Source organism: Ovis aries, chromosome 1, assembly GCF_016772045.2.
Source record: "Ovis aries strain OAR_USU_Benz2616 breed Rambouillet chromosome 1, ARS-UI_Ramb_v3.0, whole genome shotgun sequence".
NCBI lineage: Eukaryota > Metazoa > Chordata > Mammalia > Artiodactyla > Bovidae > Ovis > Ovis aries.
This window is the reverse complement of record NC_056054.1, coordinates 202,391,124-202,408,081: the sequence shown is the minus strand read 5'-3', so window position 1 is coordinate 202,408,081 and position 16,958 is coordinate 202,391,124. Positions and strand designations below refer to the sequence as shown.

Sequence of the window (16,958 nt, the reverse complement as noted above, 5' to 3'; positions counted from 1 at the left end):
AGCCAAAAAAAAAAAAAACTAAGTGAGGTCTATGTACTCTACCAAAAACAAATTTCTGGTTTTGATGACATGATATGTAAGATGCTATGACTGTGGGGAACTGGATAAGTATACAAGGGACATCCTGGTACTATTTTGGAGCTTCTTATGAATAGATAATTATTTCCAAATAAAAGGGTTTTAAAAATTCCAAATGATCTGCCAACTCCTAACCATTTGAATGATACTATTTAGTTTAAGATATTCTAAGGAAAACCATTGCTTCATTTCTCATCAGCTACTCATCATAAAAATGAGTAATGGTCAATTTTCTCAATACTATGATGCTGATAAATGACAACTCAAGAACATCAGAATTTTCCTTATTTCCAGTTTAGTATTATGTGTACTGGCTTTTTTTTTTAAAATCTAGAAATCTACTCTGTTACAGAGAGCAGAGTAGAAAGAGGCAAGCAAGCTTCTGGACAGGAAAAACAGGTATGGAAATGTAATGGGACTGAAGGGAGGTGGTTTTATGACTCTCATTGGCTTCAGCATTTGGAAAGTTGACCTATGTCCCCTCCCGCCCTGGTCTAGGGCTCCAAGTTGGTATATGACTCACTGTAATGCCCTTTTGTCTTTTCCTCTGCATCGGTAGCCTGGCAATCTCTCATTTCAAGTCCAGGTTTGGCAAGATATATCTATTTCTTTGATTCATATTCTTTTTATAAGGGCTTCCCCGATAGCTCAGTTGGTAAAGAATCTGCCTACAATTCAGGAGACCCCGGTTCGATTCCTGGGTCGGGAAGATCCCCTGGAGAAGGGATAGGCTACCTACTCCAGTGTTCTGGCCTGGAGAATTTCATGCACTGTATAGCACACGGGGTCACAAAGAGTCAGACCCGACTGAGCAACTTTCACTTCCACTTTCATTCTATAAGGAGATCATGGTGTGGGCACCCGTGTGTGCTGGGGTTGCTTCAGTCGTTTCCAACTCTTTTGACTCTACAGTAGTCCCATGGACTGTAGCCCACCAGGCTCCTCTGTCCTTGGGATTTTTCATACAAGAATACAGGAGTAGGTTGCCGTGCCCCGCTCCAGGGGATCTTCTTGACTCAGGGATCAAATCCGTGTCTCTTGCATTTCCCGCTTTGGCAGGTGGATTCTTTTCTGCTGTGCCACCTGGGAAGCCTCAGAGATCACGGTAACTTTCTCCAAATGCCTGTATTTTTTCATTTCTTCATTCCTTCATTTGTTGAACATTTCTGGAACTTCCATTAAAAAAATAATAATAATATTACAAAGGGACTTCTCTAGTGGTCCAGTGGTTAAGACTCCCCCTGCCATGCAGGGGACACGGGGTCAATCCCTGGCCTGGAAAGATTCCACAAGCAACTAAGGGCGACTAGGCCCCAGGGTCTCAACTACTGAGTCCATGCTGTAGAGCCCCCTGTGAAGCGACAAGAGAAACTATAGCAATGAGAAGCATGAACACCACTAGAGACTAGCCCCTGCACAGCCACGGAGACCCGGCACAACCCAAAATACATAAATTTTAAAAAATAATAATCAGGGGAAAATAGGAGATGGCTCCTTCCCTCAAGGAGACACATTACTACCACCGCCACTGCTACTACTAAGCCTCACACAGGAAGTGTCCTCTGAGCTGAATTTCAACGACTAGGTAGTAGTTCACAGGTGAAGAAGGAGGAGGCAAGGCATTCCAGGCCGAGGGATTAAACTTGGAAGCATAAAGAAGTGTGGATTGAATGTTTGGTGTGTATAAAATAACAATAAAGTAATTTGGAGATAGGAAATGATGAGGGAATTTGAAGACAGGTTGTGAAGAACTTTATATCATGCTTAGGATATTGGAATTTTGTCTTCAAAACAGTGGAAACCTAGATATTTTTTTCTTGTTCAACCATTTATATGTTAATGTATTCCTATTATATATAATAATGTTACAGGCAAAAACCAACTCTGACTCCGTGTTGGAACTGTTTCTTCGACTTGCTTTTGTTGAGTTTGTTATTGGGGTTTTTAAAATAATTAATTAATTTATTTATTTTAATTGGAGGCTAATTACTTTATATTGTAGTGGTTTTTGCCTTACATTGACATGAATCAGCCATGGTGTACATGTGTTCCCCATCCTGAGTGATTTTGTTATTATAATTATACGTGATGGTCTGCCTTAGAGAACCCTGCCCCTCTACCCGACTGTTAAAGTGCCTTTGTTTAGAACCTTGTCCAACTGTAGATGGCAGGAAGGAAGAAATTAATATACCCTCTGACAGAGGCTTAGGGCTTCCCTTATGGCTCAGACGCTAAAATATCTGCCTGCAATGCAGGAGACCTGGGTTCCATTCCTGGGTCAAGAAGATGCCCTGGAGGAGGGTACAGTGGTATAGCAATCCACTCTAGTATTTTTGCCAGGAGAATTCTATGGACAGAGAAGGCTACTGTCTGTGGGATTGCAAACAGTCAGATACGACTGACAGCATTTTCACTTTGTTTCCTCACCTCCCCACATCTTGGATCTATAAAAGAACCTTTAATCTAGACCCTGACAAGATGGTTATTTTGAGATATTAGCCTGCCATTTTCTTGCTCAGCAAGCTTTCCCAAGTAAAGTCGTATTCCTTGCCTCAACATCTCATCTCTGGGATTTATTGGCCTACCATGCAGGAAGAAGGGCTGGCTTGGACTCGGTAACAGTAATGCAAATATAATAAATAATATTTTGTATGACCATGTATAATAATGTGATAAATTATATAAATATTTAATAATATATTTGTGTAACATGATTATATGAATTTTTTTGGTAGTTTGTTACAAAACAAGAAGGAAAATATCTACATACTACTTTTCTGGCCTAAGAAGTGTTTTTCATGGAATTGAGCTCTTCACTTTAGAAATCATGACTCCCTTGAAAACGACGTGTCGAACAAAAGCAATGCAAGCTCAGCTCAGTCATTTCAGTAACTGCTTGTTTTTGGAATGCTGCTCAGAACATTTCAAGGAGAGATTGCTCTAGCAAGACCTGTATGCACAATGGCAAGACATAGGCAAAATGTTTTTTACTTAGTAAAGTTCATGAAAAAAATTTCTTTTTCAGAGGAATGTTCAGTATTTCAAGTCCATTGGTACCATGTTTTATAGATTTAGTTGGACCTTAAACCGTCGTTTTATTTTCTTTATTTAAAAATTAAAAAAAAAATTTGGCTGTGTTGAGTTGGTTGCAGCACAGGTGATCTTTGTTGTGTCATACAGGATCTCCTGCTGAGGAGGTGCAGGGACTTTCTAGTTGTTACGCTCAGGCTTGGTTGCTACACAGCATGTGGCATCTTAGTCTCCCGACCAGGGATTGAACCTGTGTCCCCAGCATTGCTTCCCTGGTCGCTTAGATGGTGAAGAAATCTGTCTGCAGTGCAGGAGACCCGTGTTCGATCCCTGGGTCAGGAAGATCCCTGGAGGAGGAAATGGCAACCCACTCCAGTATTCTTGCCTGGAGAATTCCATGGACAGAAGAGCCTGGCAGGCTTTCATGGGGTGTTGCAAACAGTTGGACATGATTGAGCAACTATCACTTTCTCCCCTGCATTGCAAGGTGGATTCTTAACCACTGGACCACTAGGGAAGTCCCAAACTGTTCTTTTAAAATACTGTTATTAGACTCAGGTTTCGTTTTTATTTCTTTTTAATTAAAGGATAATTGCTTTACAATATTGTGTTGGCTTCTACCATACATCATGTTTTATTTTTATTCAGCTGGCTTCCCAAGCATTGCTCTTGAGAATCCTGCACCTTCATTAGACAATTATTCCCTGGAGTATGCACATAAAGTTGTCTGTGCAAGAAACATCTCAATGGAAAAGTTCACCCCTGGAATTTGGAAGATCTATCCTTGTGACCTTTGACTTGGGTGACCATTTGGAACCATCGTGAACACTTTGAGGGGCTCACACTGTCTAAACTGGGAGGGTATTTCTTGCCAGGTTTTCCTCTCATCTGTCTGCACCTCAGTTTCAGCTGCTTTCAGAAATACTTGTCTCTCTTTTTGATATTCTCCCTAGGGCCATCCAAAGTAAATTTTAGGGTTAGGGTTGCCACATATTTCAAGTCAGGCTTACTTCAGACAAACATCCCAAATTTGGTGAAAATCAACTCAACCATAGTTGCTCAGTAACAGAAAACTAGAAACATGAATTATAAATTTATTTTCATTAATACATAAGAACAACAATAATATAAATTTACCTTCCTTAATAACTGGTAACAGAAGAAGAACAACAAAAAGACAAAAAGACAACAAAGAGACAATAAGACGGGCAGGGGAGAAGGGGAGGCAGCTATGGCAATGGTGTGAGAAATGCTCAAGCCCTGAAGGACAGTGATTTTGATGGGTTTGTGCTCTTGTAACAAAGTGAGATGAGCACAGCCCTTAGCAGGCAGCCATTGCTGACCTCATTACTTTGCACCGTATTACTAGGCAACAAGTCTTGCTCTGCGCCACAGTGGGCCCTATTCACCAGCAACCATCTGTCAGTGAGTGACCATTAGTTGTCCTGCTCAGCTATTGGTCAGTGCTGCAGTGGGCCCTGTCAACAAGTAACTGTCAGTGAGGGACCACTAGGGAAGTGATTCAGCCAAGGGTCAGTGGTGCAGTGGCCATCAGGTGGAGAGTGAGGTAAGAGGCAGATTCAGGCCTTATCCTGGAGGCCCTCCAGCTCACGCAGTCTTGGGCCCGTGGAAGAACTGGAGGGCCCAGGGAACGGACTGGGGACTGCATCCTGCAGGCCTCCAGGGCTCTCACTAAGGCCCTCCTCTAGCCTTGGCCTACGCCTTGAGGAGTGGTGAACCTCTCCCCCATCCCTGTCTCTGTGGCTAGTAGCAATGGCCGACTGCCTGAGCTGCAGTCTGTGAGAGCTGGTCTCTCCCATTTGGGTGGCCAGGGGAGGCTGAGGGACAGTTGGGCTGGATGCCTGGCTCCCTCAGGGACAACAGCTGGGCAGGGTGTGGGAACCTTCCCCTGAAGGAGCTGCCTCCTCTTAACCAGGACTGGGACCTTGGAGGGGGCAGGTTGGGCCTTGGACCTTTGCCCTTTCTTTTCAGGACAGAATAACAGGCAGAGATTTGCAGGAACATCGTTACCTGACCACGACCCAACCTCAAGAGCAAACGATCTGACACCAAGAAGGTTGCAACAACTAACCATACACCTCTTAGCTTCTGCTTTTAAAGGGGCTTGCTGAAAGCTTTCAGCAACTTTCAGATGGGACGGCATGAGCCTCCTATCTCCTGTATGGACCTGTAATAAACCTTTCTCTGTCCAAAACACTAATGTTTTAGTATTGATTGGGCTCACTGTGCATCGAGCACATGGACTTGCGATTTGGTAACATTCCCAAATTGGTCTTATAGACCTCAACTTGCTCTCTGGCCCAGCCAAAGTCTTGCCTTAGTGGGGAGGGTTCTTTTTCTATTTGGATTTGCATGGCTAATAACAAAACCGATGCTGAGACTGAAGCAGCACACACTTTAATCAATGGCCAGAGAATGAGAAACAGGAACTTGGCTTGAATCTCAGCTTCTCGATCTACCTGAGATACCATATATATAGGAGGGTTGAGGTCAAAGGAGGGGACTGAGTAAAGAGGAGGAGGAGGATTTTGCTGGTGGTCCTGTGGTTAAGACTCCCCCCTTACACTGCATTGGGTATGAGTTGTTGGGATATAAGGTCCTATAAGCATGGCCAAAAAAAAAAGAGGGAGGAATATTTACGACGTATCTAAGAACTGCTTGGGAAGACAGCAGTCTTTTTATAACACTGGATTTCAGTCCTTCAGTGGGCTTGCTTGGCTGTTGCCAAGCAACTGTCAACTGTTGGATGTGTTATCACGCAAATATATTACCATGAACATAATAAGGAGGGTCTACTAGAGGCTTTCTACCATCTTGGACCTAGTTGGTTCTAACAGATTTTGGTGGGCTCTTGTTTTTCTTTTCTGGTGGCTTCCTGTAAGATAACACTTCCCTGCAGCTTAGTTCTCTCAGTGAAGGGGGAGGATTATAGCTGAAGGCTAACAGCCCTGGTAACATTTGGAGAGGGGAAGGGGCAGATGTGTAGGAAATATAGGGTGCAGAACTGGTAAGTTAAATGACTTATTAGTTATTAGCAAGAAAAAAAAGAGGGAAGAGATTATTAATAGTAAGCACTTAGCTATGCTGGGCATTGAAGTAGCCTCTTTATATACATAAACACATTTAATGCGCCCACAGATCTCTTACTGAAAGCTTGGCCTCTCTGTACACTGATGCTGAATCAAATCTTGGAAGACAGTTTGGGGTGAAGTAGAAAGTTACAGTTGCTCAGTTGTGTCTGAATCTTTGCAACCCCATGAACTGTTAAGTAGGTCACTCCTCTGTCCATGGAATCCTCCAGGCAAGAATCCTGGAGTGGGCTGCCATTTCCTCCTCCAGGGATCTTCCTGATTCAGGGATCGAACCTGGGTCTCCTGCACTGCAGGCAGATTCTTTACCATCTGAGCCACCAGAAAAGCCCGAGAAGAAAAGGATAGCTTTATTACTTTGCAGGCAAAGGGAGATACCCCAGGTTTTTGACTCGAAAAACTACGTTTCAACCCCAGAGAACTTAATGAGACTTTTTTTTATAACAGTGGGTCAAAGGTGGGGTCTCGAGACTTCCCTGGTGTTCCAGTGGTTAAGAATCTGCCTGGCAATGCAGGAGACATGGGTTCAATCCCTGATTGGGGAACTAAGATCCTACATGCCTCTAAGCAATTAAGCCTGCTCACTCTGGAGCTCACCTGCCACAACTAGAGATCCCACACGACAATGACACATGATGTCAAGAACCCGCATGCTGCAACTAAGACCTAATACAGCCAAATAAATATTAATCCCCCTCCGCACCCCCCACCCCCCACCTCCCCCCATCCTCCCCCCCCACCCCCGTCTCTGACAAGATTATAGGCTTCCCTGGTGGCTCAGCAGCAAAAAATCCGCCTATAGTGCAGGAGATACAGGAGATGAGGGTTTGATCTCTGGATCTGGAAGATCCCCTGAAGTGGACATGGCTACCCACTCCAGTATTCTTGCCTGGGAAATCCTACTGACAGAGGAGACTGGCAGGCTATAGCTCTTGGGGCAAGATTTTGAGACTAAACCACCTAACAAGATTAGGGCATGAACAGGGCTCCGAATGCCCTTAATCTCAGGTGATTGGTTTCCTAATCTTGAAGATCTTCTCTGGTCCCTTTAGTCTTGCCTCAGGTGATTTCTTGGCTGCCCCTCCCTTGATTAGCAACTGCTCTAATCTGCCCTTTGGAACTCAGGGAAGGTCAAAATGGCTGGAGTCTGCCTACAAGAAATGAGAGACAGAAAGGCCTCCATCCCTGGGAGATCCACAGGGCCCTACTTGGTTTCAGATCTGAGAGACAGATACTCATTTCACAGTTGGGGAAGTAGGCGTAGGTAGGGCCTGGTGCTATTTCCCTACATGAGGGAGGCTGAGCCATTTGCAGTTAATGTGAGCAAATTTTGTGATAAAATATAGGACACAAAAGCTGTACTTGCTTTCAGCATAATAAGACCAAAGTTATTAGATGAACTGAATAAGATCAAAGTCACATTGGGCTTCCCAGGTGACACAGGGGTAAAGAATCCACCTGCCAATGCAGGAGACACAAGAGATGCAGCTTCTGTCCCTGGGTTGGGAAGACCCTCTGGAGGAGGAAATGGTAACCCACTCCAGTATTCTTGCCTGGGAAATCCTATTGACAGAGGAGCCTGGCAGGCTACAGTCCATGGAGTTGCAAAGAGTTGGACATGATAGAGCGACTAAGCACACGTGCAAAGTCACAGTACCAGAAGGGCCCGTTTTCCTTGAGTACCAGGGGAGTTGGTCTGCAGAAGGAAATTAATTTTCAGGGTAGTGAATTATGGTAGACATTAGGCACATCAGGCCCAAACCAACAATACCTCATCTTTGGGCTCCTATCCATGTCCACTACATGGCCCAGACCTCTGTTCCGACAGGGATCAGCAGAAACAAAGTTGAGAGAAAATCTTAACACTCCGAGAAGGCTCGCAAAGGGAAAAATTTGCAAGCCTAAAGAATGGATTAGAGGGCTGGGTCTTCATTGTTCCGGGAGGGGAGGGGAGGTAGGGTTTGAGGAAGACGGGGGAGGGGCCATGGAAAGACCTGAAGGAGAGATCTTCGCTCGAGGAAGGGGTCTTTTTAGAAAACTAGGGTAACCAGTTAGGAAACCTTACGAAACCTTAAGCAATGTGGTTGAGCTCCTCTGATGGTCCACGGGTGCACATTATGCAAACCAAGGACAGAAGTGTCAGTGTCTTCGTTACTGCATGTGATTTGGGGCTTCTCCTCTGGGCCGCCGGTGAAGAGTTCCTGGGTCTGGAAATGGCTGCGGCAGTGGTGGACTTGGGGTTAAGGATAACCCCACTCCTTGGTCAGTGGATGGGCAGTGGTCCAGACCTCTACTGTGGACAACAGGACATCGAAGGCACCAACCAGCCGACGAGACCCAGGCGGAAGCGACTGTAAGGCTCAGTCCATTTTCTCCATTTCCAAGAGTGGCTAGAGAAGTAGGAGGACACAAGGGGCTGTAGGTGTGGGGAAGGGCTGGCAGAGTTACTATTTGCTGATGAGGTCCTGAGATTCTGACGAAAGTTTGTAATTTCACAGCCTTCCCACTGTTTCTGGCTGGTGACTGCTATTTCAGAATTGGGATTGGAGGGTGCAGGGAAAGAGGCAGGAAAAGAAAAAAAAATTGTGTTGTGGTGTTGTACTACACTGTTCTGAGACTTGATGCCAATGTTTCTCTAATCTTGGTGGCCAGAACCTGGGAGAGGCTGCTATTCTAAAGCGGCTTGCAATTTTCTGACTTGTGTTTTAATGGAGACCGCTCTTTTGTGTCGGAGAATTCCTTCCCTGTACTTGAGAGGTCTTTTTGGTTTGGCAATAGTAAAGACCAACTTCTTTAGTGGAATGTACTGTTGGGACACAGCTGAACTGCCCTGCAGAATAATGCCGATGGTAATCTCCTTTTGAGTTAGCTTGAGAGTCCCCCCTGAAATGAGTTGGGGTAACGGTAGAAGGGCAATTATCTTCTTTTGGTGACATGTAGAAATTGCTGAGAAGAGTGAAGAGATGAAATTTTGGGAGACAGTAGGCTTTAGATGCTGTACTTTTTTTTTTTTTTTACTGCACCGTGGGGCATGCAGGATCTTAGTTCCCCGACTAGGTATGAAATCTGTGCCCCCCTGCACTGGAAGCAGAGTCTTAATCTCTGGATGGTGAAGTCCCTAGATGCTGTACCTTGTAATAGCCATTTCTAAATCTTTTCAGCTTTGCAATTCTCCTTTTATTCCCACATTATCTGTAACAGCCGGGTGTTAGCTATATTTTAGGGCATTGAAGGAGAAGCCCATGTTCACACTTAGAATTTGCTTCTAGCCTCTAGAAACTGCCTCCATCTCCCCAGACCAGTGTGGAGGTAGCCATTGGAGGGTAGCTGGTGGTTCTGGGACTCTAGGGGGTGGCTTGCAGAGGAATCCAGGAACAGTGTTTATTGAGGAAAGGATGAAGCTGTACTGAGGAGTGCCTGTGTTGAAGTTCAAGCAAGTCTGAGGTATGACCTTAATTGAGGATCAGATTAAGGATCAGGTGCATACAGAGAGGATTTTTGTAGGACATAAAAACTTTTGAGGATTCTCAGGAGTGTTGGGGGAGGGGACTGGATTTGGGACTGGATTTTCCATTAAAAAGGATGGGTCATTTTCTGTTGTAGATAATTAACCAGAACTAGGACCTTTAAAAAAGAGAGGGAGAGTAATTAGCACTTCCTGTCAGCTCTAGGCAGAGAAGGCAATGGCACCCCACTCCAGTACTCTTGCCTGGCAAATCCCATGGACAGAGGAGCCTGGTAGGCTGCAGTCCATGGGGTCGCTAGGAGTTGCACACGACTGAAGCGACTTAGCAGCAGCAGTCAGCTCTAGGGAGACTAGTAGGCCGCAGGTAACTTTCCATCCTTAAGTTTCTGTGAAGCCTTCCTTGAGTTCTGTCCTTCACTTCCCTAGCCGACTGTTTTCCTTTCTCTGGTTCCTACTGCACTTTGTACCCACCTTTATCACAGCAGCCAATTATCTTTTTAAAAATTAATTGAAGTGTAGTTTACTTACACCCGATTATCTTGTATTGTAATTTGTAATCATATCTCTCCCAGGAGACCTCAAGGGCGAGGGACTGGCGCTGGTACACAGATCGCGGTTCAAATTCCAGCTATACCACTAGCTACCTCTTTGACTTTAGGTAATTACTTAATCGCTGTATGCCTCGGTTTCCTTATTAAAAATAGGCACAAAAAGTAAAAAATAGAAATGGGCACAAGGCTCCGCATCGCCTGCGGTTGCTGGGAGAAATGAAGGTGGCTGCGTGTAAAATACCAGGCATAAAGTATGTGTAAAACAAAGGGCGTCTAGTAGGGTAAATTAGAAAAGGAAAGGCTACCCACTCCAGTATTCTGGCCTAGGGAATTCCGTGGACTATATAGTCCATGGGGGTCACAAAGAGTCGGACACGACTGAACGACTTTCACTTTCAGTAGGGTAAACATTTGTTAATTAACGTGCACTCAAACATTTCCTGATAAACCACCCGGGTTTCAGGCCTGGAAGCGCTCCCTCTCAGTTGGAGAGCCCTCACGTGCGGCCTGTGGGCCTTGTCCTGCGGGCAGCCTCAGGACTGGCTCTGCCGTAGAGAAAACCCCGCCCACAGCCCTTATGATCTCGTGAGCGATTGGGCCAGGACCAGGCTTTCAGGTTGCTAGGCTAGGGAGGTGGAGATCTAGATTGCGCCTGCGCAGACTGAGCGCTAAAATGCTTTCCGGTCGGGCGGGAGGAGGTGACGTCAGAAGCGGGGGCCCGCGGGGGCCGCCTGTAGCCCTGGGGACGTTGTATCTATGGGCCCTAGGATCGCGTCACAAGTCGGCGACTGAGCTTTGGCGGCGGTGGCCGAGGCAGCGACGGCGGCAGCGGCGGCGACAGCTCTGGGGTTTGCGTCTCGGGGTGTGTCGGCCGCCGCTGCTGCTTGGGCCTGGTATGTACAAATGGCTGATTAGGATACTCGGCACCATTTTCCGTTTCTGTGACCGGCCGGTGCCCTCTGCCAGGGCCCTCCTGAAGAGGCGGCGCTCGAACAGGTGAGAGAAGGGGCCGAGCCACGGCCTGGCTCTCCCCCTCCCCCACCCCGGGTTCGGCTGGCGTAGCGGTGATCCATCCAGGCAGGCCCCGCTCGTCAGAAACAGGTAGCTGGGCGGAGGCGTTAGAGGTGCGGGTCGCGGGTGTCCCGGTGACGTAGTCGCTCCTCGGCGCTGTGCAGATGCGACTCCTGATGATGGAAGGGGCTAGTGGTCGGTGATGGTGAATATCTTTCTTGTTAGAGTCCAAGCTGGTTTCCATCAACAAATGGAGTTTTTATCATATTTTGCTGCTCTTAGGTTGAAAACTAAAAATGGAAGGAATGCTGTGTTTGTGTGGCTCATTGTTTACAAAACACACTCCCAAGTGTCATTTGTGCGCAATAAGTGCAGTTAAGGGAAGTGAACTTCATAGTTTGCGCAAAGCCGTTTTGGCTACACTTACTGTTCTCTTAGCACCAAGACGCAGTAGCTGTCTTGTTTGGAAGGCAGCTGTCAAACTTTGCCTTTGAGTGTGTGTGTGTGTTTTGCTGGGGAGGGAGGAAGAGTGATCCTGTGCTTTAGCATTAGGGTATGAGAAAAAGATAGGTACTTCATTTCTTCAAAAAGATCACTAATCTATACTCTAAAATTAAGTTAAAATTTGGGGGAAACTAAAAGTTGTTCTTAGCATTGGCTTGTTGGTTTGTCCAGTTTCGTAGTGTCTACCATCTACTTTAAGAATTAATCTAGAGAATAAAATACCATACCAATTCTATACATAATCCCCTGAACTTTTAATGATCAAATGTTAATTTTTGTTTATTAAGCCTCAAGATCGTCGGAGGGTGGTTTCTTGGAGCTTGAGAGAACAAGGTGATTATTTATTATGTGAGTCTAAGAATGCAGGTCATTGATGAATTAGTTGTGGACTAAAAATTCCATCATGTGTTCCAGAGAGGGCAAGATTTCAACATATTCTTTCGACCTTTCTGTAGGGTTGATGATATAAGGATTATTTGAGAACAAGTTGTAAAGTGTTTAAAATGATGCTTAGGGTATGTAAGGGTAGTGTTTATGTATTTTGTCCCAAGGGCCTTGTGCAGAGGCTGATCTGGATAGGCACTTGCTACTTACTTGTTGAATAGAGAAATGTTAATTTCCTCTCCCCTGTCCTTTATTATTTTTACTACCTCTACTGGTCAGGAAAACAGTGACTTGTATATCAAAATCCTGTTCTTTACCACACATCCTTAATCTAAAGTAACTTTTAAATGTAAACCATTTTTAAGTCCATCGTTAGAAAGATGATTATACCATGAACTTTTAACTTCCTTAAAGCATAGGCCCAAAAATTTTCCTGAATTTCCAAATTCTTTGTTATCACTAGTAATATAGTTTCCATGATAAAAATGTAGTTAAATATAACACCTTTTTCTAGCTGAGAACTGTCTTTTAAGGCATCTTGTCATCTTGTGTTTCCTACCTCTATGTTAAGTAGAAAATGAATTTCTCTTGTGGGGAGTGTCATCTTTCAAAAGGAAATTATTCTTAAATCATTTCTGTAAAGAAATAACATAGTCCTAAGCTTTTACCTATATTCCTTTACTAGGTGAGTGATTTCTGGTCGGTTTCATGTTTGTATTTTAGCCAGACTACAGGTTATTATATAATAGGGAGTTTTGGATCTCTCTCGTGTAGTTGAACCATAGTGTTATATCTGCAAATGCTAGAGGCCTACTATATTGTAAACATCAGTTGAACCTCGTGACAAAGTGAATGGAAGATGGTGTATTGTATGAATAGTAAGCTTACTTATAGAAATGGATATGTGTGGATATGAATATATACATATATATCTCTCTTTTCTCTTTTTCAGCACTCTGTTTTCTGCAGTGGACACTGATGAAATACCAGCCAAAAGACCAAGATTAGGTATTAAATATTAACTTTAAAAGTTTTTTAAGTAAGAAAAATATATGTGTGGACATATTCAAAAGGTAAAAAGTACATGCAGTGAAATGCAAGTCTCTTTCCTCTCCCTCTTCTACTCAGTTATCCTCTCTAGAGGTAACCAGCATTACCAGAGACTTAAGGATCTTTCCAGATAAATAAGTCTGTGTGTTGAAAGTGCACTTCAAAATTCCTAATCTTCCTGTAAAGTAAAGGTGCTCGGATAGCTGAGTGAATCAATCTAAGCTGCTGCCTCAAATTGTTTTCTTCTCTATGTCTGAAGGACTAGACATCGTTTGGTAAATGATGTAGATTAGAGGGAAAAGGCACAGGGGACTACTATAGTAATATTTTCCTCTTTCTCAAAAATGCATGTTAATTGAATCTACCTCCAGATGAGGTAAAGAGTGGCCCTGTCTGTGTTAAATATTTCATTTAAATCCAATGAGTGCTTATTGAGCCTGTCTTACTGTTAAGCAATGTGTTGGGTTCCACAGGAAATACAAAAATGAGTATGACAGGGTCTCTATTTTATGTACCTTAAAATTATAGGAGGTGTCTGATAATATAGTGGGGGGTTTTAAGACAAGTATTATAAATAATACTAATGTCCATGAGGATATGATAAATGATACAAGAAAGGTAGCAACAAAATACTGTCCAATTTTCTTCTGGTTAAGAGTCTCAATAAATGTTTGATGAAGGAGCTAATATGTGAGATGAGTCTTGAAGGAAAGATGGGATATCAACAGAGAACAATAGGAAGGAAAAGCATTCTAGGCAGAGGGAACAGTATGGGAAAGTTGTGCAGTTCAGGAAATAGCAAATAAAACTTAGGGAAAAAGTTGACAAAAGAGAGAGTTCAAAATACAGAGGGACTTTGACAGTTAGGAATTTATACTGAATTCATTAGGACAGTATTCCCAAAACATAGGATAGCTGATAATTCACAAAATGATTTTAGGAGATCCAACGTTCATAGCATTAAGTAACATCTGAATTATGTTATAAACTATTCATATTAATAAAAATATTGCATCTTTTTCAGTTATTTTAATTTCTGATTATTTTAAGCAGAAAACATGTTAATTTAACGCTACCATGTATTTAAAATTCGGGTAATACATGTTGCTTGTGTGCCAAGTTGCTTCAGTCATATCTGACTCTTTTTTTTGACCCTATGGACTGTAGCCCACCAGGCTCTTCTGTCCAAGGGATTTTCCAGACAAGAATACTGGAGTGGGTTGCCAAGACTTCCTCTAGGGGATTTTCCCCTCAGGGGTCTCCTGCATTGGCAGGCGAGTTCTTTACCACTAGCCACCTAATTGTCCCTTTTTTAACAAGCCTATCTAGAACTTAATATTGTTGTGTTTTTATTTCCTCATAAGGCAAGTGAGGTTTCTTTTCATTAATGGTAGCAATATAAAGTAACATTTTATAAATACATTTGTTTAGCCAAAAAAAAAAAAAAGTCAATTTTATTTGTTTAGCCAAAAAAAAGTCAATTTTATAGAAAAATGTAAATAACTGTATATGGTTAAAGATTTGATAGTGATACTAGAGAAGGTTCCTGCAATAATTTTGGCAGTTATCTATCTGGACTTCTAAGTTAAAGTTCCCTCCTTCCTTGATTTCCACAAAATATAAAGATTTCTGACTAGAAACTGTAGAAGGAAACTTCCCAAGGGGGAAGCAGTGGGTAACAGACAGTACTTACTGGCAGAGATTGTAAAGGTCTCTAGCAGTCCTGGCCACTCTCTGCATTGATGGCTGGACTTCCCTGGTGGCTCAGATGGTAAAGTGTCTGTCTACAATGCAAGAGACCCGGGTTCGATCCCTGGGTCGGGAAGATCTGGAGAAGGAAATGGCAATCCACTCCAGTACTATTGCCTGGAAAATCCAATGGACAGAGAAGCCTGGTAGGCTACAGTCCATGGGGTCGCAAAGAGTCGGACACGACTGAGCGACTTCACTCACTCACTCACTCACTCAAGCACCTCAGGTGGGGCTATGCAACTGAGGAACTGAACTCAATTTAATTGAATTTAAACTTAGGTAGCCACTTGTGGATACTGGCTCCTATATCAGACAGTATGAATCTATTGGTTGCTTTGGAGAGAAGAAAAGGAAGGATGAAAATAAGGAGGAGCTTAGAATTGCAGACTCAGGATCTTACAGATGAAAGGGATTTGAAGAGGTCTATGTAGTGTAGTCTCAGCAAAATAAAATGGTCTCATCTTCATTTTACAGATGAAGTGGACCTTCTAACCTTCCTCTCTTTTTTTAATATATGAAATCTTTTTGACATAATTTTGGAGTACATTCAGATTTTGACAAAATTTGTAGGAAAATACAACAGTACATTTTGTGCCCACTGTTTATGTTAAGAGTACTTCCTGCCTTCTGAGGTCTGGATGGCAGTCTGGATGATAAGTACCAATTCCTGAAGTCCTTTTTCTCCCACTTACAGCTCAGGAGAGTGTGTAATCCCTCAACATTATTAGAGGGTTAACCTGAAATTCTTTCCTATTCCTAAAATGAGAAACAAGACATTTGCAAATTTTGGTACTTCTAACTATTCTGTAGTGACAAATTACTTAAAATTGGATTCTGCTTTACCATTTAGCACACCTTTCCTGTTGTTTAAATTATTCACTTATTTTTCTGGAAAATATTTTATATCTTGTATGTTCTGGAGTGCTTGATGCTTAAAAGCCACCGTTTCACTTTCAGGCTGTTTTCCTGTGAAGCAGAATGTGGTTCTAAAGCACTCAAGCTAGTGCTTTAGAATAGCATTAATTAGGAAATAGAAAAGGAATTGTAGAAAACAAATCAGCAGTGTAGGAAGTGAGAAAGGGACAGTGAGCTAAAAAGAGGAAGTTGGGAAAGCATTTGAAATCTACCCCCTCCACCTTGTTTATTTACTTAGTTTGTAATCTTTATTTTTGGTGACAAGGAGGGATGAGTCTGAGATCTTTCAACGCATCTTCTCTAGTATAGGCTAGCCTTATTTCCATCATGGATGTCTAGGAACCACATATCTTACACTTTACTAATTTCCATCCTGAGTGTAGCCAAGATAGAATAGGCACTAGGTAAGTTGTTGTTTAGGTCCACTGTATTGGTACTTGCCTGAAAAGTAAGGACAAATCAGTGAGTTAATGGTAATGCTTCCTATAGAATTCTGCTATACCTAGTAGCTATATGTTCCACCTTGTCTAACTTATGCCCTTATCTCTCTAGGAAAGATTTGTTTTACAGTATATATTCTAGGGAACTCATTGCTTGAAAGTTGTCATTTATGGCCTTTATTGTGTGTGTGAATTGGCATGTAATTTGCTACATACCAATATGATTTCATGCTTTTGTAGCCTCCCAGATACTTTACTAAAAAGCTACAAAATCACAGTGCTGGAATTACAGATATTCAGATATGAGAAAGATTATTTTTACAGGTGCTTTTTTCTCTCAGTGGTTGAAGACAGGACTGCTGATAAAAATTGAGAGAGGCCTTTTTTAAGATACAATTTTTCTTTTGCTTGAAGCTTAATTACTCTGTATTTACATGTATATGTAATCTATATTATGCTTTCTAGATTGCTTTATTCATCAAGTGAAAACCAGTCTGTACAATGCTGCCAGCTTGTTTGGATTTCCATTCCAGCTGACCACAAAACCCATGGTAACTTCTGCTTGTAATGGAACACGGAATGTGGTCCCTTCAGGAGAGGTCAGTGAGGATAAGGTTTCATTGGAGCTACTTGTCTTTGTACTTAATCATTAAAGTTAAATTTTAGA

General features: G+C 42.9%; 1 protein-coding gene across 4 annotated transcripts in view; it reads left to right on the top strand.

The window, feature by feature from the left end:
• The first annotated feature begins 11,018 nt into the window (after window positions 1–11,018).
• Window positions 11,019–16,958, top strand: part of SENP2 (SUMO specific peptidase 2) — a 35,465-nt gene continuing 29,525 nt past the window's right edge. For 2 of the 4 annotated variants that reach the window (XM_060419611.1, XM_060419618.1), the window contains exons 1-4: window positions 11,075–11,231; window positions 12,038–12,083; window positions 13,087–13,142; window positions 16,757–16,890. In XM_060419611.1, coding sequence (XP_060275594.1) covers window positions 16,840–16,890 — 51 coding nt within the window. In that variant the 5' untranslated portion in view covers window positions 11,075–11,231; window positions 12,038–12,083; window positions 13,087–13,142; window positions 16,757–16,839. Of the gene's footprint in view, window positions 11,232–12,037; window positions 12,084–13,086; window positions 13,143–16,756; window positions 16,891–16,958 lie in introns of all 4 variants that reach the window. The other 2 variants (XM_060419602.1, XM_012097712.4) reach the window with 1 other exon arrangement.